Genomic DNA, 26,095 nt, shown 5'->3' with positions numbered 1-26,095 from the left:
GCGATTATTATTACTTGTTCGATCTACGGGGTGTTTAATCGTCACGAGTATACGGTTCCATTTTACCGCTTAGAATTTCAATTGTCAGAAATCAAGCCTATTCCTGCTTCGGAATCTTCCGAATTATGGAAAATGTATTAAAATACTTATGTCTGTGTAACAGGGCTTCGGAAAAAATAGAACCGTTAGTATATAGAAAAAGCTCGGCCACTGATTTTCGGATCTTTTCTGTTGCCTATTCTCAGAGATCATAATTTAGAAGTAATAAAAAAATAAACCTGACAAAAGTTACAGGGCAGCTGAAGCTTTGCAAAATTCATGATTTTGAACTGGTTAATTTCAAACCTTCCGAGCAATATTTATTTCAAAAATTCTTGGTAATCCTCCAAGGAATAACCTGAGACCTCCTCCATATTACAAACATTTTAGAAAATAATTTAAATAAAATTCGTAAAGATTTACAAGCCAACAAAATCCGTAAAATGTAAGTTGTGAAGGGCTTTAGAGAACATAGAATCTTTAGTAAATCGAAAAATGCTGCTTTGGAGATCATAATTTATAATTAATAAAAAAAAGCTTGACAAACCTTACAGTACCACTGATGCTTTTCAAATTTATTTATGTTTACGTAGTTTCCAGCCTTCTGAGGAGAGCTTGTGAAATTGTTAATTCAAAAAACCGTTTGTAACATTCCAAGGAGCGGCCTGAGACCTGCTCCAAATTACTGAAATTTTAGTAAATGATTAAAATAAGTTTCAAAAAGATTTATAATCTGTGTAACTTGGCTCCAGATAACATGGATCCATTAGAAATAATGAAAAAATTAGCTTGACAAAACTTGAACTACTCTTAGTGCTTTGCAAATATTAGAGTTTGAACTACTGATGAAGTTTGAAACCATCAGAGAAGAGCTCATGAAATACGGTTTCTTAGGAATTCTTTAATTAAGAAAAAATTTGTAATTTTTCAAAGAATAACCTGAAATTTGGAGTAAATTACTAACATTTTATTAAATAGAAGATGAAAATTTAGTAAATAATTAAATTAAAAGATTTACATGCTCTCAAAATCTCATGAGAGAACATGGAACCGATATATATAATCAAAAAATAAGCTGAACCAAACTTACACTGTCCCTGATACTTTCCTTATTTCAGATTTTGAACTGCTCATGTAGTTTAGGAAATATGTATTTAATATTTAAAATCTCTATATAACAGAGCTTCACAGAACATGGAACCAAAACCTCTTTTCACAGACTTCCTAAAACTAGACCATTATTTCGGACTGACATCTATTCCTATAATGAGGTTGCTAATCGGAAAACTTCATTAATCAAGCAACTCTTCAGAGATATAGTAGAAATTAAATGTGTGGTGAGGCTTTTCATTGGTTTTGAATGAGATTTCATAGATTTGTTTGAACTATCCAGTACGAAAAGATCTCTGTATAACAGGGCTTCAGAGTAATACATCAGAAAACTGTGGTTCTGATACGTCGATTTATTTGGACATCCTAAAACTTGTCCGTTATTTCAGACGGACACCTATTCCTATAATCAGGCTGATAAGTGAGGAACTCCATATGGAGATGTTGAGGACAGGTTGTTGGAAATCAAGTCACTAATCGGTTCCCATTTTGAGATCCTCCCCTTTGAGGACATTCATAGAAACTAGATGTCTGGTGAGATTGCGAAGAGTGGATTTGATTTGAACGAGGTTGTAAAAATTTGGTCGAACTGTCCAGTTTGTTAGATGATTGATTGTGCGCTCTGGGAGAAAGAACGCAAGTTCCCTCAAAAACACCTATTGATCAGCATACAATAATACTAAGCGATGTTTATATAAAGATGGTTTCCGGAAATCAAGGATATTAGTAGAAACTAAATGTCATGATTTTGAAAGAGGTTGTATAAATTTGTTCGAACTATCCAGCTCGAAACGCTTTAAAAACTCTCAAAATTTCTGCGTAACAGGGCTACCGGGTAATATGTAAATCGAAAAAGCTCGAAAATGGATACAGTCATCGATTTGAGGAGCTTTTATGATGGCCTCTCTCAAACTTTTCAAAACTTGCCCCGTATTTGAGACGGACATGTATTTCAACAAGGAGTATGCTAATCGTAGAATTTCATATGGAGATGTTGAGGACAGGATGTAAGAAATCCAGGAACTAATCAACCCCATTTTTGTGGACCCTCCCTTAGAGAACATTCGTAGAAACTTGATTTTTAGTAAGAAAGCAGAGCTAGGTTTTTAACGAAGTTGCATACATTTTGTCAAACTATCCCGTGTGATAGATGATTGATTTTCCGCTCACGGAAACGGAACCCAAATTCCCATGAAAATTACTTCTATTCAAGGTGAAATTAAATAAAAGTCCGTCTTGTGAGGGTAGTGAAAAATGGTTTGAAATATGTTCGAAAAGAGAATTTAATTATTTTGGAAATTGGTTGTACTGCAAAGATTCAGCTTACATAGTTTCTGTGGGACAGTTTGTTAAAGAAATACAAGTCTATATTTTTTTTATCTTATCTAATATTAAATTGATAAAAATTCCTTGAACACTTAACTCCTTTAAATCACTGAACTTTAACAAGTGTAGAAAGGGAAACAAGGAAAAAAATCATAAAAATTTAACAAGTATTTTTTTATCAATAAATATTTTTTTAAAAATTTTAAATTTGCAATTATCTTGCAAACAAACACAACAAAACAAAATTTCACCAATAACAAAAAACACACAGCGAAAAAAAAAATAAACTGATCATAACCTAAAAATTATGTTGAACTAAGCATGTATTGTTGCCGATGTTGTTTTTATTGTTATTGTTGGTGTACCACATTTTATAATGCAGAGTAAAAAACAGACAATAGCAATTTTAAGGTTATGTTTTGGGTTGTCTTTTGTCTTGTCTGATTATGGGTAACATTGCCCAAGGTCATGTTAAGACTACAACATTTTACAGTTGTTTTGCTTATTTTTTATCCAAAAATTGTTGCTGCTTGTAAAGTAAAAATTTAAGGTAACATGATTTTAAAATGCTGCTAAGTATTTCTTGTGGTTGTAATTTTTATTAAATTATATATGAAAAATGTTAAATAAACGTTAGAGTTTTGCGGTGAATATTGAAATCAGGTCTTAGAATTTAAATTCAATTTAATGCTTTATGCATTTCAATTTGTTCAGAACCATCTTTTTAAGAGGAATGTAAACAAATATGCAAATTTATTATAATATTTACACCCTCCTCAATAATTCTCATCATTTGTAGTTTTTATCATCTTCTTTTGAATCATGAAACTAAATAATTCTTGTAGGTTGTTTGGTGGTTTAAGTGTCTGCGCAATTTTGATACCCTACACCACCTTAGACCTAACACACACCTTAAAGTATACCGATCGACTCAGAGTCACTTCCTGAGTCGACTTAAGTTGCATACAAATTCATGTGCAAAGTACAAGTCGCAATTTCAAAGATATTTTGATACAATTTGACACATGTATTAATTCGGCCCTAAGAAGCCTATTGAAACTAGCCCCCATACAAATGTCTTCACGAAATTGGACTTTATCGGCCATAAATGCTTGATTTATATGGATATCAACAAAAAAATTGACCCTAGGTCCCATGTTCCTAAATCTGAAAATTTTTTTCTTCACCAGCATAGTTTTCAATATTTATCTTAAAATATACTTTGGTGAAGGGTATATAAGATTCGACTCAGCCAAATATAGCATTCATACTTGTTTTTCATTGTGCGTCTTTGTCTGGTTATGTGTTTTTTGTAGGTGGTTTAATAATATTAATTTAAATATGTAAATTATGTAAAATGCAAAATAAAATCCAAACAAAATAACATGAGGTAATGTGTATTAGAATATTCAATTATCTGCTCTTCGCTCTTTTTTGTGTAAATCATAAAAATCAAATTGTTTTTTGAGGTTATAAAGTTGGTGGGGTTTGAGGTAACGGTATAACTGTCATTTGCACACCCAGTTGGCAAATTTTTGGAATTTAACTGTTGTCGGTTATGATATATTGAAGGAACAGAATTGTATTCAATGTCTTCTTGTAAATCCAGTTGACGACACACAGTGGGGGATCTGAAAAAAGTGGAAATAAATCTGTAACTTCTAAACGAATAGCACGATTTTAATAAAATTTCCCATGGCCATAGAGGAGGTGTTGATAAGATTAAGTTTTGAATTTGGGCTTATAACACCAAGGGTGCTCCGAGGTGCCCCGGGTATATCAAAAATTAAAAATGATGCCAAATTTTTGTTTGCGATCCGATTTGAAAGATTTTTATATATATGGAATCTACTAGACGAAAAACATTGCTTTAGCCATATATTATCTCTTATAGTTTACGAGTTATTCGCATTTGAAAAGTAAAATTTTATTTTATTTACCTACCTTGGTCTGGTTTTTTGCTAATAACGGATCCAACTGCCACTGTGCGGCAGGATGAGCGACATAGTCTTGAAAATTGTGTTTTATTTTGACTTTGTCTTTAATATTGTCTTCTTTCCAAATCTCTTGGCGACGACATGAACGACAAAGTCTTTTTTTTAACTTCTATCAAGTCTGTTTATAAAAAAATAGCGCGAAAATATCGTCTCTCAATCTCAACCAGTCGTTCACATTACCGTAGACGACATTATTTTCAATGATTTTGAATATTCTGCCGGGCTAAACACATTTTACAAGTTCGAAAGAAGCATTCAAGTGTCTCGGTTTCCTGAAACGGTGTAGGAATTACATCACTCCATATGATCTCCTCACTATTTACACCACCTGTATCCGTACATCTACAGTATTGGCCATTACTAAAGCACCCCCTCAATGGATTTTTTCAAATCATAATTTTTTGGATAAAAACGGCTTTTTTGGGATGTATTTTGTATATATTTTATTAACTAATATTGTTAATGTTCATTTAATTTTCATTTAGTATAAGATAACTTTATTAAAAATTTATTTAAAATGATAAATCATATAAAAACTCAAAACGCAACGGACAAAACAAAAGCACCCTTTTATAAGATGTTTAAAAATTTGACTCGGTACTGCATATTTGCAATATGAATTATCGGGAATCACAATGAATGGACTTAAAAATTCCAAAAGATAAAAATATAGGAAGACGTAGTGTGTAAAGTTTAAGTTTTATACAGTTTATTGTGAGAAAAAAACAATGACAAGGAACAAGTACTCCAGTGAATTTAAAATTAAAGTTATTGAAGACTGAAAGACGGGCTTATCACTACATGAATTTAGTAAAAAATATTCAATTAACAGATCAGTTATTTCCAGGCTCGTTTCAAAATTTTTTAAGACTGGTCGAAAATCTCCGGTGCATTCTGGAGGTCGTTCGCGAAAAAAAACACGATATTATGATTCCTTGATCAAAAGAGCAATACAAAACAAGTAAGAAAGTATGGTCGGTCAAGCCCGACCATATAATACCCTACACCAAGTAAATGAGTAAAAATATTTTTCTTTTAAAATATCAATAATTTATATTTTTGAGTGATTTTTGGAAGTGGGCCTTATATGGGAGGTATGACCAATTATGGACCGATCACCACAAAATTAGGTCGTGTGATTTATGTCTATATTAAAGTTAACTATGTTGAATTTTGTGAGTATACCAACATTTTTAAGCGATTTATGCACGTTAAAGTGATTTTCGGAAGCGGGTCTATATGGGAGCTATGACTAATTATGGACCGATCGTAACAAAATTTGGAGACATGAATTTTGTATATATAAGACTTATTTGGAGCGAAATTTGTGTAGATACATAGATAAATTAAACATTTATAACCGATAAAGTCCAATTTCGAAGGGACATTTGTATGGGGGCTAGGTGAAATAATGGGCCGATTTCAGCCAGTTTCAATAGGCTTAGTCCTTGGGCCGAAAAAGTAATATGTACCAAATTTGATCGAAATATCTTCAAAATTACGACCTGTACTCTGCGCACAAGGTTTACATGGACAGCCAGCCAGCCAGCCAGCCAGCCAACCAGACGGACGGACGGACGGACGGACATCGTTTAATCGACTCAGAAAGTGATTCTAAGTCGATCGGTATACTTTAAGATGGGTGTTAGACTAATATTTTTGGGCGTTACAAACATCTGCACAAACGCATAATACCCTCCCCACTATGGTGGTGTAGGGTATAAAGATCCTACAGCATCAGCTATTCAAGTACGAACAAGTTTAAGATTATGCGTTAGCGAAAGAACAATCCGTTGAAGAGTAGTAGAAGCCCGATTATTCAGCTGACGACCAGCAAAAAAACATTTCCATCAGCTAAGAACAAGAAAGCTAGACTGAAATTTGCCAAAGCCCACATCGACTTGAGTGTTCAAAAATGAAAGACAGTACTGTTCCCTGCCGAATCCAAATACAACTTAAAAAGTTCCGCTGGAATAAGGCGTGTACGCAGACCAAAAGGAGGAAGACAGAATCCTAAGTATTACAAAGGAACAATCAAACATGGAGGAGGCAATGTAATGGTCTGGGGTTGCTTTTCTGGTCAAGGATTTGGGCCAAATCATAAAATTTATGGAATTATGGATCGGTTCATGTACCATGATGAATTGAAAGCTGTAATGTTGCCTTATGCAAGTGAAGAGATGCCAATTATAGGGAGCTTCCAACAGTATAACGATCATAAGCACCCCTCCAAAGTTTGTAAGACTTTTCTACACAGCAATAAGATTCAAGTTCTTCATTGGCCTGGTCAATCTCCCGATCTCAATCCTATTGAGAACTTGTAACACATTGTTAATATGAAAATAAATCGTGAAAATTGCTGAAATAAGGATCGGAAATTTTCACGATATATTTCATGCCGTTAAAATAGCCTGGGAAGGAATATCGAAAAACGCCATAAATACATAATATCTTCTATGCCAAAAGATGTTTTAATGCCATCCAAAACAAAGGATTTGCAACAAAAAATTAATTACATTTTTTTTTATAGTATATCCTTGAAGGGGTGCTTTAGTTTTGTCCGTTTCATTTTCTACCTTAAAATATTTTTTAATTTTAAGTTACCTCTTATAGAAAGGTTAACTTTGAAAGTATTTGTTTATCAATACTAAACATATTAACAAATGAAAATAATACATAATAGATATTTAAAACTTTGATTTTATACAAAAAGTACCATATGAAAAAAATTCATTGAGGGGGTGCTTTAGTTATGGCCAATACTGTATATCTTAGAAGAAGGAGAGTGCGACAGTATGTGGTGACAGTAGGGTATCAAACTCTATTGATTCGGTGGAGCACCGACGCAATGTGGGCTGAGTTTCACTTTTCTATCGGTACTACAATGAAATGTGTTCTGATAAAATTAGGGAACTTGTTACTGATACCCGCTGAAGTCTTTCCTGTCATTTTTAATGTAGGAAAGTTGTAACGGAATATCCGTAAAACTACTCCCTCTTTCTTCCTTCACATAGCCAATTTTCTTAGTTCCCCAGAGTGCTTTTCCAAGAAGGGAAAAACAATATGAGCGACGTTGTCTTGGATGCAGTTATTGTTAAAATCTTGAACGCAAAATCTTAAATATTGGCTTCTACCAAGTCTAATGATATTGAAATGGGAGTCAGTCTCCCATCTCTCAAACTTAGTTCATTAAAAATAAGATACAAGGTCTAAATTGTTGTCATTCACAAAATTTATTTTACAACAATTTGAGTGACGAAACCGCTTATATTGTCCAGAATTAATATATCAGTTGATGACGAGAAGATCGATAATGTCCTAATTATTGATCTCTACCTACTCGATTGACGACTAGATAGGTCACTAACACTTGAATGTTAATGAAAAGTAAAAAGAAAGTCTGGAAAATTGTCTCCTTTCAACCTCTTTTGGCAAAAACTCTGATAACGACAATAGGAGCGACAGAGTCTTAAAAGTAGTTTTCAGTAAAAATTTTTTGGACATCGCAAATGAAAGCCGTCAACATTGACCAATCGATGTTCCTCAGAACAGGACATTTTACGTATGTTTCTGAAAGGTATTTTAGTCAAAAGTTTAAAGATGTTACCTTAAGAAGTGATTAAAGATGTTACCTTAAGTTCGTCGATTTTTGGTCGAATTTATATCCATTGTCATCTTAATGGATGTGTAAACCAAAGATTAGCGATTCAGGGTCAATCTATGTATTATTCAAGAGATCTTACATCCAATACAAAAACACTGCTGGGAAATTTGCACAGAACGTGTCATTTGACTTATTAGACTGAGAGATTCAGAACATGATCAACAAGATGGTATTGCAAATTGATAAGAACTTGTGGTCGCGCAACAATAGACATTTTGAAGGGTAGTTTTCTTCTAACGTCTCGTTTCAGTGATTTGTAATGACAAGCAATAACATCTGATTTGGCTCCTTCGAATTTCATTCTTTGAGGTTTTTCGATGTCACTAGTCTATGTAAACAATTCAGAGCCTGTGGAACTTTGAAAGTTAATCGCCCTTATCGTGGTTGGCATAAACGTCTTACGCCTACGACAGTTTCGTACTAGATTAAAGATAAAATGAAAACTGTTTTTAATCTAGTACGAACCTGTCGTAGGCGTAAGACGTGTAGGGAACCTTGATACTATGTAAATGGCAAGATGAGGAGTCTGTAACTTGTTATCGAGAACGTTTATGGCCTTATAATCGTCGTTAAAGGTCTCTTAAAGACGTAAGCAACTGGATACACTTGGTAGAAAAATTGTACGTCTACGATGAATTCACCACTATTAATTGTAGTGCTTCAAAACAAAAAAGTTTACATATCGACTCATTGAACTATGATTACAAGCTCGAAATAAAGCATTACTCGATCCATAGGATGAGTAATGTTTCATTACGAGCTTGTAATCATAGTTTCAAAAGAAGGAAAATTAAGTAAAAACTAATCGTGTCTTAAAAACTTCAACACGATTGCTCTAAATAAGTACAGTGATAGGAAATGTCTCTATTTTACCATTATTGATGTATAAAACAGTTAATTGAGAATCTATAAACTAAATTATACATTTAAAAGTCTTTAGAGAAAAGGTCAAATCAACAAATTCCCTGAAAATACAAAATGCGATCACTCATAGTCTAAAAAGTGACTAATTGATCACACCAACTGATCGGTCGCCCGTATATACTTATTTTGTTATCCAACGACTTCTTCTTATTAATATAAACAGTGTGATCAATAATTTTCTCCTTCCAAAAAGGCGGTAAAGAAACTCTACAAGTTTTGTTAAAATTAATTAATTTTGTAAAAAAAAATAATTAAAAACCTAACGGTTCATTTCCTATATCTCTATAATAAGACTTTTTTTTCCTTCATATCTTAATTATAATTCCCATTGTTGCCGCCAAAAAAAATACTAATTTCTTTTGACATCTGCACACATGTCTAAATCTAAAATAAAGATCTCAAATATCAACAATAAAAACACATTTCCTTTTTATTAAACAAACATTTTTAAACCTCCACTTTCAACTATTATTTACAGATTTATACAACAAAAAAGGTTATAAAATTCACTCTCTCTCTTTCACACCACTTACCTTGTCTTATGGCACGTATCCAATCAAAACGTTCTTTATCACTACTCGCTACCAAATACAAGGTATATTGAGGAACAGTACGTTGAGATTGATCATCAGAGGATTCACAATAACCTACTTGAAATGGAAAACCCTAAAGAAACAATAAACGATAATCAAAAAAAAAAAAGAAACGAAAATAAAAGAAAAAAATATTAAATTAAAAATAAATAAAAATAAGTTTAATAAAAGAAAAAAAAATATGAAAGAAAAAAATGTTGGTTTATACTCACATCCGGTGCAAAAGGATCACCGCCCTCACCATTCACTGTTGCTATTTCAACAAGTCTAACACCTTTAACAGGTATACGACCACGTTCGCGACGACGCTGCAAGGGAAGAAAACAAAGAGTAGAAAAAAAGCGAATTAAAACCATGACAAGTAGAAAAAAAATATATTGTGATTAAATTATAAGAGACCAGGTAAGTTAAGGAATAAAGGGAAGTTATTGTATGTATTAAAGAATTTTAAGCCAAATCGTATGCAAGAAAGAGAATAAATTTAATGAAAAGACTGTGCACGAAATTATTTTTTAAACTTCTGAATTTTGAATCAAAATATTTTTAATTAATTTTCTAAAATTGAAGTTTTTTTTAGTTTAATAAAAGCCCAAAAACCGTAGGAAGTATATGCCATAAATTAAACCAAATTGGACCTTCGAGGTCTCGAGGTCAAAGGTGAAATCTTAATTCACCTAAAAATTGATACTGAAGATTGAAATTTTGTTATTTCCGTAATAAAAACCCAAAAGCTTTTTGGATAATTTTGACCCCGAGTTTATAAAAGATTAATTTATTTTTTATTTAAAAAATTCATTTAAAATCAGACACTTAATTTTAAGGCATTTAAAGGTTAATTTCGACAAACGTTTTAATTTTAAAACACACGATTTGTTTGATTTTTTTCATCAAATCCCTTCAAAACCACTAACTATTTCTAGCTTTGAGGTCAATTCCAAAGTGAAGTGAAGCGTATCCCAGAGATATCGTTCTGCATCGATCGTGCGGGCCACGGTCTGGACTATAAAGCGGGTGAGGTAAAACTTCCCAATCACTTCATTCTAAATACAGGTATTTCAATATGTGGTCGAGCGTTGTCATGATGGAATATTACAGTTTCATGTCGGGTCGCATGTTCTGGGAGTTATTCGGCCGATTCTCGCTTCAAACGAATCAGTTGCGTTCGGTAGAGGTTCCCTGAGGTCTGAATCACACCGATTTCTCACTAAAGCTTATGGTGAATGTGTTTCATCGGTTTCAACGTGCGTGAGATGATTTGTGAGGTTCAGTGGTGCTGATTTTTACATGGAAGACAAAGATCGACTAGGCCTGCCAAAAATGTTTGAAGACCACGAATTGCATGCTGGATTCATCTAAAATCAGGAAAATTGGGTACCATACGAATTGAAGCCGACAGACCTCGAAAAACGATTTTGCATGTCCGAAATGCAGCTTGAGCGCTATAAAAGAAAGTAATTTTTCCACCGAATCAACCGGAAGCGTAAGATATCGTAAGTGAAGCCCGAAAAACCAGCCGAATCGACAACAAAGCCAAATATCCATGGAATTAAGGTAATTCCTATGTATTCGGTGGGAGCAAACGCCCAAAATATGCGGCCCAAAATATGCGGCCAGACATGAATTATTTTATCGTGTTCGTCGTTGCTATTCACAAACCAATGTTATATGAGAGCTTTAGCGAAATCGCAATGAAATTTAAAAAGTTTTATCGGATCTCAACGTAAATAAATCTCCTGGGGCAGATGGTATACCAGGGCTGGTCTTGAAGCAGTGCTCTTCGACGTTAACTCTTCCATTTGCTAAACTTTTCAGCACCTCATACCGCATTTCCTGTATGTTGGAAGGTTGCTAATGTCACAACAATTCCTAAAAAGTGAGGGGCTAACCGTGAAAATTACCGTATAATATTTGTTCCATACTTTCCAAAGTTATGGAGAGATTGTTGAATTACCAGCTGGTTAAATATTTGGAGGACGCTCTACGGAAGACTTGGTAGTATTTCTAGTAGAAAAATGGTGTCATTCCATTCACCGTTTTGGCGAAAATAAAGTGCTCGCTCCATATATTTCCAAGGCGTTCCATAGAGTGTAGCATGATGAACTTTTATCAAAACTTATTGCTTTTGGTGTCGGTATTAACTTTTCACGATTTATATCGAGCATTCTCAGAGATCCCACTATGCGATATAGATGGGATCACTCAGACGAGTTCAAGATAAATACAGGGGTACCGCAAGTCTCCGTTCTTTCTCCTACTCTATTCCTTTCTTTTCTAAACTCCCTTCACATCATACTCCCAACCCTATATATTATTTTGCAGATGACAGCAATATTTGCCATTCATATTCATTCAGTTACTGAAGAAGCCTGTCGGAGATAGGGGCAATGAGGCAAAACATGAATGTTTTCCTTAATCGGAACCTTTTGACAATCTTTGAATGGGGTCGTGTGAAATGGTCAATTTCAACGCATGAAAACCAACAACAGATCATGTCGCTTCATCTGTATTTATGGGTGGTGTAAATATTGTGGAACAAGACGCTCTTGATGTTGAGGTCATGAGAAGCATGATGTCGAAGAAATCATTCAGAAGCATGTTCTGGTCATGAGAATACAAGGTGATGTCTGCTGGTGTTAACACATTATCAAGTGTTATGATCAAAAGCATTCAAGTGTCTCGGTTTTCTGAAACGCCGTAGAAATTACTTCACTTCGTCGAATCTCCTCACTGTTACACTACCTACATTCGTCCGAAAATGGAATACTAGCCACATGTATGGACCGGAGCTTCAAAGAGTATTTTGCAGCTTCCCGAAAGCGTACAGGAGATGGCGAAGGTAGAGTAGGGTATCCAACTCTATTGATTCGTTGAAGCACCGACGCAATGTGGTTATTGTGCTAACGGTACTACAATGGAATGTGTTCTGATGAAATTAGGGTACTTGTTCCTGATACCCGCAGTTTTTACGTAATACTCGTTTTTCATCAAGAACAAATATCTTTGTGGTCGATTGGCCACACTACAGGGGAAATTCTTTCTTTAGCCATACTGTCCGTCTACTGTGCAATAAGGTTCAGTGAAGGAATACTCTTGTCCTGAAGCCGCACCACCCCTGGCCAACTCTGGCTCCGAAACTAGTCTCAGGCATAAAAACCCAACCAGAAGGGCTGCTGTCTCCGGGAGTTCAACCTATCGCTTCATTGAGTCTCTCGGCTCTAAAAAAGTCGAGGATCTCTCGAAGGAGCAACAAGCTTTCATCTCCGGGGCGAAAACCCATATTGCTGGTCTCAAGACCTCTCCTCCAACCGCTGAGTCATCAGAGGAGGCTACGACAGCAACCGGGACCCAAAAGTCCCAAAGCGGCTCAAAGATCGTTAGCTAAGTCCTTTAGCGAGATCATCGTTAGGGCGGTTATCTATCGGAGTGCCAATGACGGATCCATATCCCAATCAAATTGGGATTTTATGAAGCAGAAATTGGTAAAGGTGTTCTGGAAAGTTCTCAAAGAGAACCCAGGCACTCCTCCGCAATGAGATGATGCTGGTTGGTACCAGGGTGAAGTCAAACTGATGTCTTGTGTAGATAAACGCTCAGCGTTGCTACTCAAGACGGCTGTCGCATCATTGGGTGAAGTATGGCCGGGATCTAGGCAGGTGGTATCGGTGAGTGAGATACCCGGAAAGCATAGATTCATAGCTAAAATACCAGCTGAGCCATTAGCCCGGACGCGATATTTGAGAATCCAACTCACGATTGGAAAGTTGTGAAAGGCGATCTAGAAAGGCGATCATTGTCCTGAATAAGGACTCTTTGAAGCCGCTAGGAAAACGCAAGGGAAGGTCTACTATGGATTTGGTACGATCATCATGATACAGGGCAGTGTATAATTAGGACACATGCTAGAAGACTGAAACTCATCACTCAGGCATTCAAAGCAGTGGTCGAACATGATCACGAATTTCTTTAAAATGTTCAAAAAAGAAAATAAAATCACAATCAATAGCTATTTAGATTACAAGATCAAGAAAGATTATGAAAATAACTTGATATTATAATGCATGTTCCATGTTATATTTAAGCCGATAACTGGTTCAGAAACGATGTGCATTAAACTTTGCATTAAAAGAATTGATCAAGCAAGATTGCAAGTCAAAATTATTTCACAAAATCCATGTTCCTCGCTCCTCGCTCGGATGGTGTCACGTTGGAGGTGATGCCTTTTTGCTGTCAGTCCAAAATCCCCCCAGCACACCCTTTAATCAACTGCTGATAATAAAAATTACCCACGAATTACAGTCTTAAGACACAAAACTAAGTGGTATGTATGGAATTTCTTTCAGCCACTCACACTTTTTTTCGGGAGGCCACTCACTTATTTAAGTTCTTCACTTGAGTTTCCTCAAGTGTTTTTATGATGGTGCAAAAAATAAAATAAAAAATTAAAAAAAAAATTACTTTTTTCGTTGCGTCAAACGAGGTTTAAAGTTTCCTTTTGGTTTGAAGTGTTTTTGTTGTGTGTGTTTTATAAAATATTAAATAGCTTGGGGTGCAATAATTCCTCAGCGTGAATTACAAGTGTTAACAAGTGTAATATTTAGTTTTATTTTGTTATTGCAAACTTATGTAGGTTATCGTACCACAATCGTCAGCACACATGTTGGCCAACCGACAGAGCGTCATGCTAAACCAACATCTTTTAAGGTTTCTTAAAGAGTTAAGCAGAAAGGGATTCAAGGGATTTAGACAAAACATTTAAGAAGTTGTACATATTTAAATAAAATTCATGTAGAAGTTATAGAACTGAACCTCTCACCTCATTGTCCTAATATTTTGCTTAAGCAGCTTTCAACTAAATCCATTTAAAGAATCATCAGGAGATTTGTGATGTTTGCCATCATTAAAAATATTTAAATTATTTAAAACAAAAATGTCACACATTACTGCCAAGATGTTGCAATTATTCAATCAAATTTCTTGCCACATTTCCTTCTTTTAAATCTGGTTTGTAAAATAAAATAAGCAACCAAATGAAACTAAACTAAATTACATTAAATATATAAATCTGAATGTATGAATATTAAAGATTATGAGGAGTAGTAGTACGTACACATGATTAATGTAACATTAATTGACTTTCACTTCCTTTCAATTTCAATTTAAATTTATGAAAAAAAACTTAAAGTTAAAAACGACGAGTTTAAAATTTACAAGCACATAAATGGAGGAGGAATGTTGTGTACAATGATTATTCGTGATGATGATGACAATATAATTCAGTTGTAAGAGGAATTGAGGAATTAATGTGAGCTTATTTACGACTGACTGTCTGAAATGTGTGTTAAATTTTTCGACAATTTTTAACACATTTTCGTTGTGCATGTAATGGAAAAAGACAACGATTAAATCGAATAATTTATTTATATAAAGTTTCGTTATTTTTTTGGAGAGTTTTTGGATAGATTATAGCGTGACTGACATTAAAGTGAGTTTCATTGAATTGAATTCTTTTGGGTCTTACAACATTGTAACACATTTGGAAAGGAAAACAGAAGATTTGAAAGAGAAAACATCAAGAAATGTAGAAAAAAAGTAAAGTCTGTCATAAAGGTTTAATTGGAAGGTTATTGGGTAAAAGAATTATTCAGTTTAGTCTTATAATTCAGTGATGCAGCAACTACTAAAGTTGAAAGCAATTCATTGTTGGATTAGGCCAAAAGTCATGTTTCGTCCTTTAATGTCCTTTTAAGAAACCTCAGTCTGTCTGAGCTATAAGAGAAGGAGAGACATTGAGGAAACTAGACCAAAGAGAAGAGAGAATATTAAACGATATAAGGAGAGAATAGGCAAAACTTATTAAAGAGTTCACTTTCGAAGAGAACCCGGAAATGAGATTGGAAAAAACTTACTCCGGGTTATAAAAGAAGAAGGATGGATATTGAGAGAACTTGTCCAACTAGGAGAGAGAAGACTAAATGATATAAGGAAGGCAATATGCTAAATAAAACCAGATTAAAGATTCCAGTTTCGAATGAAGAACGGTTCTGACCGGGTGCTAAGTGAAGAAGGAGGAACATTAAGGAAACTACACTAAATAGGAGAGAGAAAACCAAAAACTAAAACGTTTCGAAGGAGTGAACGAAATGGTACTAAAATATAAGGAAAATGTGCATCAAGAAACCTCAGTCTGTCTGGTATATAAGAGGAGAGATTGAAGAAATTATACCAAAGAGGAGAGATAAAGTCGACCGACATAAGTGATAAAACTCACTCTGACCGGGGGCCATAAAAGAAGAAGGATGGATATTGAGAGAACTTGACCAACTAGGAGAGAGAAAGCTAAATAATATAACGAAAGCAATATGCTAAATAAAACCAGATTGAAGAGTCCAGTTTCCAACGAAGAACGGAATTAGCATTCGATATACCTAAGTCTGATCGGGTTCTAAGTGAAGAAGGAGGGACATTAAGAAAACTAGACTAAACAGGAGAGAGAAAGCCAAAATATATAAAGAAGTGTTTCGTTTCGAAGGAAGAACGAAATGGTACAAGTTGTCCGGCATTCGGAAAATGTAGAGCTCTGAAACTGTTGAAATAAAATATAAGGAAAATGTGCTTCAAGAAATCTCAGTCTGTCTGGTATAAAAGAGAAGGAGAGATTGAAGAAACTAGACCAAAAAGGAGAGATAATGTCGACCGATATAAGGAATAAAACTCACTCTGACCGGGTTATAAAAAACAGGATGGATATTGAGAGAACTTGATAAACTAGGAGAGGGAAATCTAAATGATATAAAGAAGGCAATATGCAAAATAAAACCAGATTAAAGAGTCCAGTTCCAAAAGAAGAACGGAATTAGCATTCGATAAACCTAAGTCTGACAGGGTTCAAGAAACCTCAGTCTGTCTGGTATATAAGGGAAGGAGAGATTAAAGAAACTAGACCAAAGAGGAGAGATAATGTCGACCGACATAAGGAATAAATCTCACTCTGGCCAGGTTATAAAAGAAGAAGGATGGATATTGAGAGAAATTGTCCAACTAGGAGAGAGAAAGCTAAATGATATAAAGAAGGCAATATGCAAAATAAAACCAGATTAAAGAGTCCAGTTCCAAAAGAAGAACGGAATTAGCATTCGATAAACCTAAGTCTGACCGGTTTCTAAGTGAAGAAGGAGGAACATTAAGGAAACTACACTAAATATGAGAGAGAAAACCAAAAACTATAACAAAGAGTTTCGTTTCGAAGGCAGAACGGAATGGTACAACATGTTCGGCATTCGGAAAATGTGGAACTCTGATACTCTTGAAATAAAATATAAGGAAAATGTGCTTCAAGAAACCTCAGTCTGCCTGGTATATAAGAGAAGGAGAGATTGAAGAAACTTGACCACTGAGGAGAGATAATGTCGACCGACATAAGTAATAAAACTCACTTTGACCGGGTTATAAAAGAAGAAGAATGGATATTGAGAGAACTTATGCAACTAGGAGAGAGAAAGCTAAATGATATAAAGAAGGCAATATGCAAAATAAAACAAGATTAAAGAGTCCAGTTTCGAATGAAGAACGGATTTAGCTTTCGATAAACCTAAATCTGACCGGGTTCTAAGTGAAGAATGAGGAACATTAAGGAAACTAGATTAAATAGGAGACAGAAAGCCAAGAAATATAACGAAGTGTTTCGTTTCGAAGGAAGAACGTAATGGTACAAGTTGTCCGACATTCGGAAACAGTTGAAATAAAATATAAGGAAAATGTGCTTCAAGAAACCTCAGACTTTCTGGTATATAAGAGAAGGAGAGATTGAAGAAAATAGACCAAAGCAAGTATGAGGACATACTTTGTAAATTGTATAACATCCGAAAGATAAAAGGCATTTCAAATTTTCCATGACTCTGGCGTCCAATTCAGTCCAAAAGAAGTTCGCGTTCGAACTTGACGGTGATAGGCTGCCCAACGTCGTTCTGAAAGAAATATGGATCGATGACGCCGCCAGTCTAAAATCGACAACAAACTGGATGTATTGGACGCTCTTGGATATCATGTGGATTGGTATCCTCCCAAATTCGACAATTTCCTTTGTTAATGTAGCCACTCATCCAGAAATGGGCCTGACCGTCAAATGGGCGAAGCTCGCGGAACGTTCCCCAAACAAAACACGCATTTTGACAAAACAATTTTGTCATGTACATGTGTTGTTGAACGCTATATCCATCCATGTTAATTTGGCAAAACAAATTGAATAAATGACAGCCAATTCGACAGATGTAGCGTCGATAATATCGCCGCTTTTAACTATCAAAGTTGGGAAGTCCCTATTGGAGGAATCTTTACATGAGTTATCGAGCAGGAGGATCTTTTTGCAGAACTATTTCCATTTTCAACCATTCCAAGACGTTCCGTTCTAGGATATTTCGCAATGTCGCTAAGATTGATAACGATGTTTTTCCAAAGGATGCGCAAGAAGTCAGGTATCTTGTATTTCGACAGAAAAAGAACGATTTCATTTTTGCTGGTATAAATAGCAAACCCCTTTTGAGCATATGTATAGATATAGTCCTCTTGAAAGTCACTTATAGAAACATCACCAAGGATTTCAACTTCAACTGACTTCAAAACCACCTATTTCTACTTAGATTAACACCCAGACTCGATTATCGAATTGCATTCGAGATTGTGCGGTGCATTTTGTAAGTATTATGAATACTAACGTAATCTCTTAGATAATCTCTGTTTAATTACTTCAAAACTTCATAATTTGCTGCAACATCCTGCCTCAAATTGATAGGAAAAACTAACACTTTAGTGTTGCAGCATATTTTTCAAACGTATGACATAAATACTACAACATAATCTAATAAACCAAATTCTTGTAACTCTATCTATAGCTATAAAAACCATACTCCATAAACTACCTCCAATTTACACAATTTCCGTTACCTTTTATATATTTTCCCAATGATAACTACAAAAAATCGTTACAACAGCCCAAAAATCTTTTTCAAAACTCAATTACTTTATAAACTTTTTTTGTTCCTTTTTCTTGTTTTTTTTTTTGCTTCCAAACAGCATCTTGTATAATCTATCAATATCCGCCGTAAGCAAATTCCTACCTTGCAACAAGCAACCACATAATAAAAACACTGTTAAACTATACAGATGCAACAGAGAAGAAAATTTGTTTGACAACTTGGTTGACATTTACACCACAACCATCAACAACACAACAAAATGAAATGAAATTTGTCAAAATGACAACGAGAGGGAATGAACAAACAAAAAACAACTGATTGGCAAATAAAAAAAGGTGCCCAAAAATAGTAGAGGTGACAAATATTTGGTGGTAATGGAAGGGAGAGGGGTTAGGGGAAGAAATAAAACTTTATTACTGCAAAAGTTTAACCAACAGAAAACAGCTTGCCACAAAAAATCGTAATATTGAACAAATACTATTCATGGAAATTGCTCAATATGAAAGACAGAGAGAGAGACGGAGGGGAGGAACAAAAGTTTACAATTTTATTGCAATTATTTGCTGGCTAAAAGGCAAAATGTTGCAGTTACACTAGAGAAAAAGTGTGGGGTACATTTATATCACATTGAGATTAATAAACAATTTGACTTTACAGGTAGACTTTATAAGAGAAAAATATGATACTACTTAGTTCATAGTTTTGCCTAATTTCAGAAAGTAGCTATCATCAAAACATTGACCTTAAAACAATAAAGTGTGATTATTCGAAATGGATAATATTGATCTTTAAATCAGTAATATCTGCAATCATTACTATAAAATAAGTTGGATCAACGACATAAACACTCTGAAAGCTTATGACTTTGTTTATGGAAGAACTAGCATTATTTGTCGATCTTAAACAACCATTGCCAATTAATTTTGAAATTGAAGAGTGTGAAAACTATAAACCAAGTCATTTTGAAAAACTCAAGAAATTGTAAATTTTTTAAAAATTTCTAATGAAGTGATCAATTGAGAAAAGGACTGCGATATGTGATCACGCTTATTTCTGATCAAAAAATGATTTTTATATGAAAAATTAAGAACATCTTAAATAAGAGTTTAATTGAGAAAAGCTTATTGTGACCAAAAATTTATTTTTATATTAAAAAAATCTTAAATCTTCATTAACCTTTGAAATAAACGTTTAATGGAGAAATGAAGATTGATCTGCGATCACTCATATTTCTGATCAAAAATTTATGTTTTTTATAAGAAATTCAAAAAATCTTAAATCTTCAATAACTTTGCAAATAAGCCTTTAATTGAGAAAACAAGCTCGATCTGTGATCACTCATATTTCTGATCAAAAATTAATTTTTATATGAAAAATTCAAAAAATCTTAAATCTTTAATAACTTTATTAAAAAGCATTTAATTGGGAAAATAAGCTCGATCTGTGATCACTCATATTTCTAAACAAAAATTGATTTTTATATGAAAAATTCAAAAAACTTAAATACTGAATCCTGAATAACTTTGCTAATAAGCTTTCAATTGAGAAAAGAAGCTCGATCTGAAAAATTTTTGATCAAATATTGATTTTTGTATGGAAAATTAAGAAAATCTTTAATTGTTAATATATTTGTAAAAAAGCATTTAATTGAGAAAAGAAGATCAATCAGTGATCACTCATATTTCAGACAAAAAATTGATTATTATATGAAAAATTCAAAAAAATCTTAAATCTTCAATAAAAAGAAGCTCGATCTGTGATCACTCATATTTTTGACCGTAAATTATTTTTTTTATAAAAAATGCAAACAAACCCTTGGAAATAAGGGTTTAATAAGAAAATGATATGCGATCATTCATATTTCTGACCAAAAATTTATTTTTTTTATAAAAAATTCAAAAATCTTAAATCTTCAATAACTTTGCAAATAAGCATTTTATTGAGTTTTATTTTATTAAGCTCGATCTGAAAAGATGCTCGATATGAAAAATTCAAAAAATCTTAAATCTTTAATAACTTTATTAAAAGCATTGGGAAAATAAGCTCGATCTGTGATCACTCATGTTTTTGACTAAAAATTAATTTTTATATGAAAAATGTAAACAAATCTTAAATCTTCATTAACCTTGGAAATAAGCGTTTAATGAAAAAATTAAACTTGATCTGCGATCATTCATATTTTTGACCAAAAATTTATTTTTTTTATAAAAAATTCAAAAAATCTTAAATCTTCCATAACTTTTTATATGAAAAATTCAACAAATCTTAAATCTTCCCAATTAAATGCTTATTAACAAAGCAGAAACTCGATCTGTCACTCATATTTCTGACCAAAATAGTTTTTATATATCGTAAATCTTTAATATATTTGTAAAAACGCGTATAATTGAGAAAAGTAGGTCGATCTGCGATCACTCATATTTTTATTTTAAAAAATTCAAAAATCTTAAATCTTCAATAACTTTGTAAATAAGAGTTTAATTGAGAAAGCAAGCTTGATCTGTGATCACTCATATTTCTGATCAAAAATTAAAAAAATCTTAAATTTTTAATTACTTTTTAAATAATAGTAAAATTGAGAAAAGATGCTGTGATCACTCATATTTCTGACAAAAAATTTATTTTTTTATGAAAAATTCTAAAAATCTTAAACCATCAATAACTTTGGAAATAAGCGTTTAATTGAGAGGAAGATCGATCTGTGAAAAATTCAACAAATCTTAAATCTTTAAAATAATAGTTAATAAGCATTTAATTGGGAAAAGAAGCTTGATTTCGGATGAAAAATTATCTAAAATTTTAAATCTTTAATAACTTTGTAAATAAGAGTTAAATTAAGTAAAGAAGCTCGATCTGTGATCACTTTTATTTTTGATCAAAAATTTATTTTTCTATGAAAAATTCAATAAATCTTAAATCTTCAATAACTTTGTAAATAAGCGTTTAATAAGAAAAATAAGCTCGATCATATTTCAGACCAAAAATTGATTTTTAAATGAAAAATTCAAATAATCTTAAATCTTTAATAACTTTGCAAATAACAATTTAATAGGATCTGTGATCACTCAATTTCTGACCAAAAATTTATTTTTTTATGAAAAATTCTAAAAATCTTAAATTTTCAATAACTTTGCAAATAACCGTTTAAATGATCGCTAAAATTTGCTGAACAAAAATAAATTTTTATATGAAAAATTAAGAAAAGAATGTCGATCTGTGATCACTCCTATTTTGAATCAAAAATATTTTTTTTTTTATGTTCAAATTCGTAAATCTCCAAAAACGTTGTAAATGAATGTTTAATTGAGTAAAGAAAGCAGCTAGTTCTGTTATCACTTTTATTATTCACCAAATCTATATTCTTTATATGAAAACATTTTTCATATAAACTTTAAACATTTTTGGTTATTCTAATCAATTTTGAAAATCATCATTCTTTTACTCCACCTTCTTTAACTAATTTAAACGACTCTCTATGCCTGAACCCCTGTTTGAAAGTTAATTATTTCCAAATTAAAAAAATGTCCATGACTAAGTACTTTTATATAAATAATTTATAAAAAATGTAAACCAACATCATGATGATTTTAATTAATTGAATCCTTAAATACGTTTTTATTCGACACACATACAAAATTAATAAATTATGCCAACAAAACCAAACAAACAAGAGAAACATTTTTTCTACAGAATTACCGAAAGCGAAACCAATTGAAAGTCATGTAAAGAAATGTAGATTAATCAAAAAAACAAAAAAAAAAAAACTTGGAATGAAAGACAATCAAATCAATTGAACACAATTTTAAGTGGCACAAACCCAAACGATCTGGTCGACAAGGAAGAAAGGCAGAGAAAGACACAAAATGTGACGAACAGTAAAAACGACAAAACCAAAGTGATGGTGGTTGGTAGAGCTGGTGTTGGTTGGAGTGGCATATAAATGAAAAGTGGCCAAATCAAAAGATAAAATAAAATCCAGCCGCTTCTTTGTTTATCCAACACAGCTGGATGTAGGGTATTTTGGGTATATTGTTGTTGTACAAAGGGTCTCATTTGAATAAAAGCAATAATAATGATGATGATTCTTGTGGTCTAACCAATTTATGGCTGCTTGGTTTGTATTTCAATAACGATCTTCATGATGATGTGATCAATTATTGTAAGTTATTTTTATTTGTATCTGGTTTCAAGCCATTGTAAAACACTGTTGATTAATGAGTCACATATATACACGAAACCTCTGTAAAACTCACACACGTTGTATTTTTTATTTTTTAATTGTTATCTTTGATAAGAAGACCTGGTCTGGCCTGGCCTGCTTGTCTGCCAGTTAATTTTCTGTAAAGGGTCTTAAAATGTTTCTGTTATTGATTTGCTTGGGTTTTGTTTTATTTCTTTAATAATTTCTCAGTTACGTTTGTAGTTTTGAGTGAGAGGCGTTACTAATGCATTTTACAAAATGTAAATGTTTTTTTTTTTTGTACCCAAAACAAAGCAACTTTATATAAATTTTTTTGTTTGTTAACAAAAAAAATTTGATAAATTCTACTTAATAATTGATAAAGAAAAAAAAAATACGAAAAACTAAAATGAACAGAACAGATAAAAGCCTCAAAAGTCTAAAGGTTCCAAAAAAAGTAGGTTAACACTTAAATAGTTTTGTATTCAGTTTTTTTTTTTTTAATGAAAACTTTTTGTTTTCGTGCCTAAAAAGTTTTTTATTCTCTTGACAAGAGGTTTTTTTAAAGGTATTGTCATAATTCCAATTAAAAAAAAACAAGGAAAACTAAAAAAACTTGCAAAAGTTTATACTCAAAGAAAAAAATATAAAATATGTAGTAAGAAAATCAGTCAGGGTTATAGATTTCAAAATAAATGCTTTGAAAATTAAGAGGAAATATAATCAACTTTGTAGTTAATCCCAGATCGAGCTACTTTTCTTAACTAATTTCTAATTTAATAAAATATTTATTATTATATTTTAAATTTTTCATATACAAAAATATCAGGTTCTGTTCCGACATTTAAGGATTAAGGATTTAAGATTTTCTTAATTTTCCATATAAAAATCAATTTTTGGTCAGAAATATGATCACTGATCGAGGTTCTTTTGAAGATTTAAGATTTTTTATTATATAAAAATCTATTTTTGATCAGAAATTTGATTGACCACAGATCGAGCTTGTTTTCTCAATTGAACGCTTATTTACAAAGTTTTTGAAGATTTAAGATTTTTGATCAGAAATATGAGTAATCACAGATCGAGTTTCTTTTTCTCAATTAAACGTTTATTTACGTTTTACTAACGATTTAACATTTTCCTAATTTTTCTTATAATAATAAATTTTTGGTCAGAAAAATGAGTGATCACAGATCGTTCTCAATTAAAGGCTTATTTACTAAATTGTTTTTAATTGTTCATAGTTAATGAATTTTATAGATTTTCCTGATTTTTCATATAAAAATCAATTTTTGGTCAGAAATATGAGTGATCACAGATAGAGCTTGTTTTTTCAATTTAAGGCTTATTTACAAAGTTATTGAAGATCTAAGATTTTTCTTAATTTTTCATATAAAAATCAATTTTTGATCAGAAATATGAGTGATCACTGATCAATTTTTTACAAATATGAGTGATCACTGATTGAGCATCTTTATATAAATAATAAATATAAAATAAATTTTTGTTCAGAAATATGAGTGATCGCAGATCGAGCTTGTTTTCTAAATTAAATGCTTATTCACAAAGTTATTAAAGATAAAGGATTTTTAGTATTTCATATATAAAAAATTATTTTTGATCAGAAATATGAGATGGAGCTTCTTTTTCGCAATTAAACGTTTATTTACAAAAATTTTAACGATTTAACATTTTCCTAATTTTTCATATAAAAATCAATTTTTGATCAGAAATATATGAGTGATCAGATCAAGCTTATTCTCTCAATTTAACGCTTATTTACAAAGTTATTAACGATTATCGATTTTTTTTTAATTTTTCATATTAAAAATCAATTTTTGTTCAGAAATATGAATGATCACAGATTGAGCTTCTTTTTTCAATTAAGCACTTTTGCGGAGAAATTTTTATAATTTTTGATCAGAAATATGAGTGATCACCAGGGAAACCAAAATATGCAAATGCATGTTTTTTCTGGTGAGCCTAATGAGCACATGGATAAGATATTTACACGTTTCAGAACTATTTAAGAATTTTGGCATCGATTTGTTAGTGCATATTTTTGCATATTTTACCCTTAAATACATATTTTTGCATATATTTGTTTTAAGAGCATATTTATGTCATATTTTGCGTTTTTAGAGCATATTTTACTGTTTAATAGCATATTTTGAGTTTATCAAAAACAAATTTTGTCTTACTTATTTTTCGCTGCTGTGTTACAGGTTTTTACTTCCTTTGTATAAAATTCAAAATTGAAAAATAGATGGCTTTTTACCAAAAAAAAAAATTTAAAAAACAGAATTTTTTTTTTTTTAATTTAAAATAACAATTCGAAAAATTTTTTTATCCAAAAAATGAAAAAACTGAAAAAAATTTTTGTTCACCTAAAAATATTTAAATTTTTTATTTTGAAATATAATTTTTTATTTTGAAGTATAATTAGGTGAAGGGTATATAAGATTCGCCACAGCCGAATATAGCACTCTTACTTGTTTTAATATAAAATAGGCACTATTTTAATAATAGCTCCATCTAAATATCAAATTTTAGTTCTAATTCAAACTTAACCGTTCTAAGTGTTAAAGAAATATTGTCTTTTAAATTTGCTCCTGTAACATCAGTTGATGTCGAAAGAACATTTTCTATGTTTAAAAATGTTTTCAGATCCAATAGACCACGATTTTTATTTGAAAATTTAAGTAAATTTTTTTTGGTTAAAAATTATGTAAAAGTTTGTTTTTTAAGAGCATATTTTTTAAATTTTAAGAGCATATTTTAAAGTTTTTACTGCATATTTAAAGCGCCTAAAACGCTTTTTTTAGAGCATATTTCCGGTTTCCCTGGTGATCACTGATTCAGCTTCTTTTCTCAATTAAACGCTTATTTGTAAGATTATCAAAGATATAAGATTTTTTTAATTTTTCATATAAAACTAAATTTTTGATCAGCAATATGAGTGATCATAGATCAAGCTTATTTTCTGAATTAAATGCGTATTTCAAAGGTTATTGAAGACTTAAGATTTTTTGAATTTTTCCTATATAAAAACCAAATTTTCGTCAGAAATAATAAGTGATCACAGATCAAGCATATTTTCTTAATGAAACACCTTTTAACAAAGTTATTCAATATTTTCTTAATTTTTCATATAAAATAAATTTTTGGTCAGAAATATGAGTGAGTTTTGTTTTTATAAAAATTAGGTTTCGATTACAGATTAAGCTCCTTTTCTCATTAGAATGCTTATTTACAAAGGTATTAGGGATTTAAGTTTTTTTGAATTTTTC

The 26,095-nt window shown here is 32.0% G+C and overlaps 1 protein-coding gene across 2 annotated transcripts in view; it reads right to left on the bottom strand.

The window, feature by feature from the left end:
• Positions 1-26,095, bottom strand: part of Btk29A (tyrosine-protein kinase Btk29A) — a 328,522-nt gene that overhangs the window by 172,270 nt on the left and 130,157 nt on the right. For both annotated transcript variants that reach the window (XM_065500668.1, XM_065500669.1), the window contains exons 3-4: positions 9,866-9,961; positions 9,594-9,726 (exon numbers count right to left, since the gene is read on the bottom strand). In XM_065500668.1, coding sequence (XP_065356740.1) covers positions 9,594-9,726; positions 9,866-9,961 — 229 coding nt within the window. The remainder of the gene's footprint in view (positions 1-9,593; positions 9,727-9,865; positions 9,962-26,095) is intronic.

This window comes from Calliphora vicina, chromosome 2 (assembly GCF_958450345.1).
Source record: "Calliphora vicina chromosome 2, idCalVici1.1, whole genome shotgun sequence".
NCBI classification, from domain to species: domain Eukaryota; kingdom Metazoa; phylum Arthropoda; class Insecta; order Diptera; family Calliphoridae; genus Calliphora; species Calliphora vicina.
Note: the sequence above shows the minus strand (reverse complement) of the source record. Positions and strands in the feature narration are given on the sequence as shown.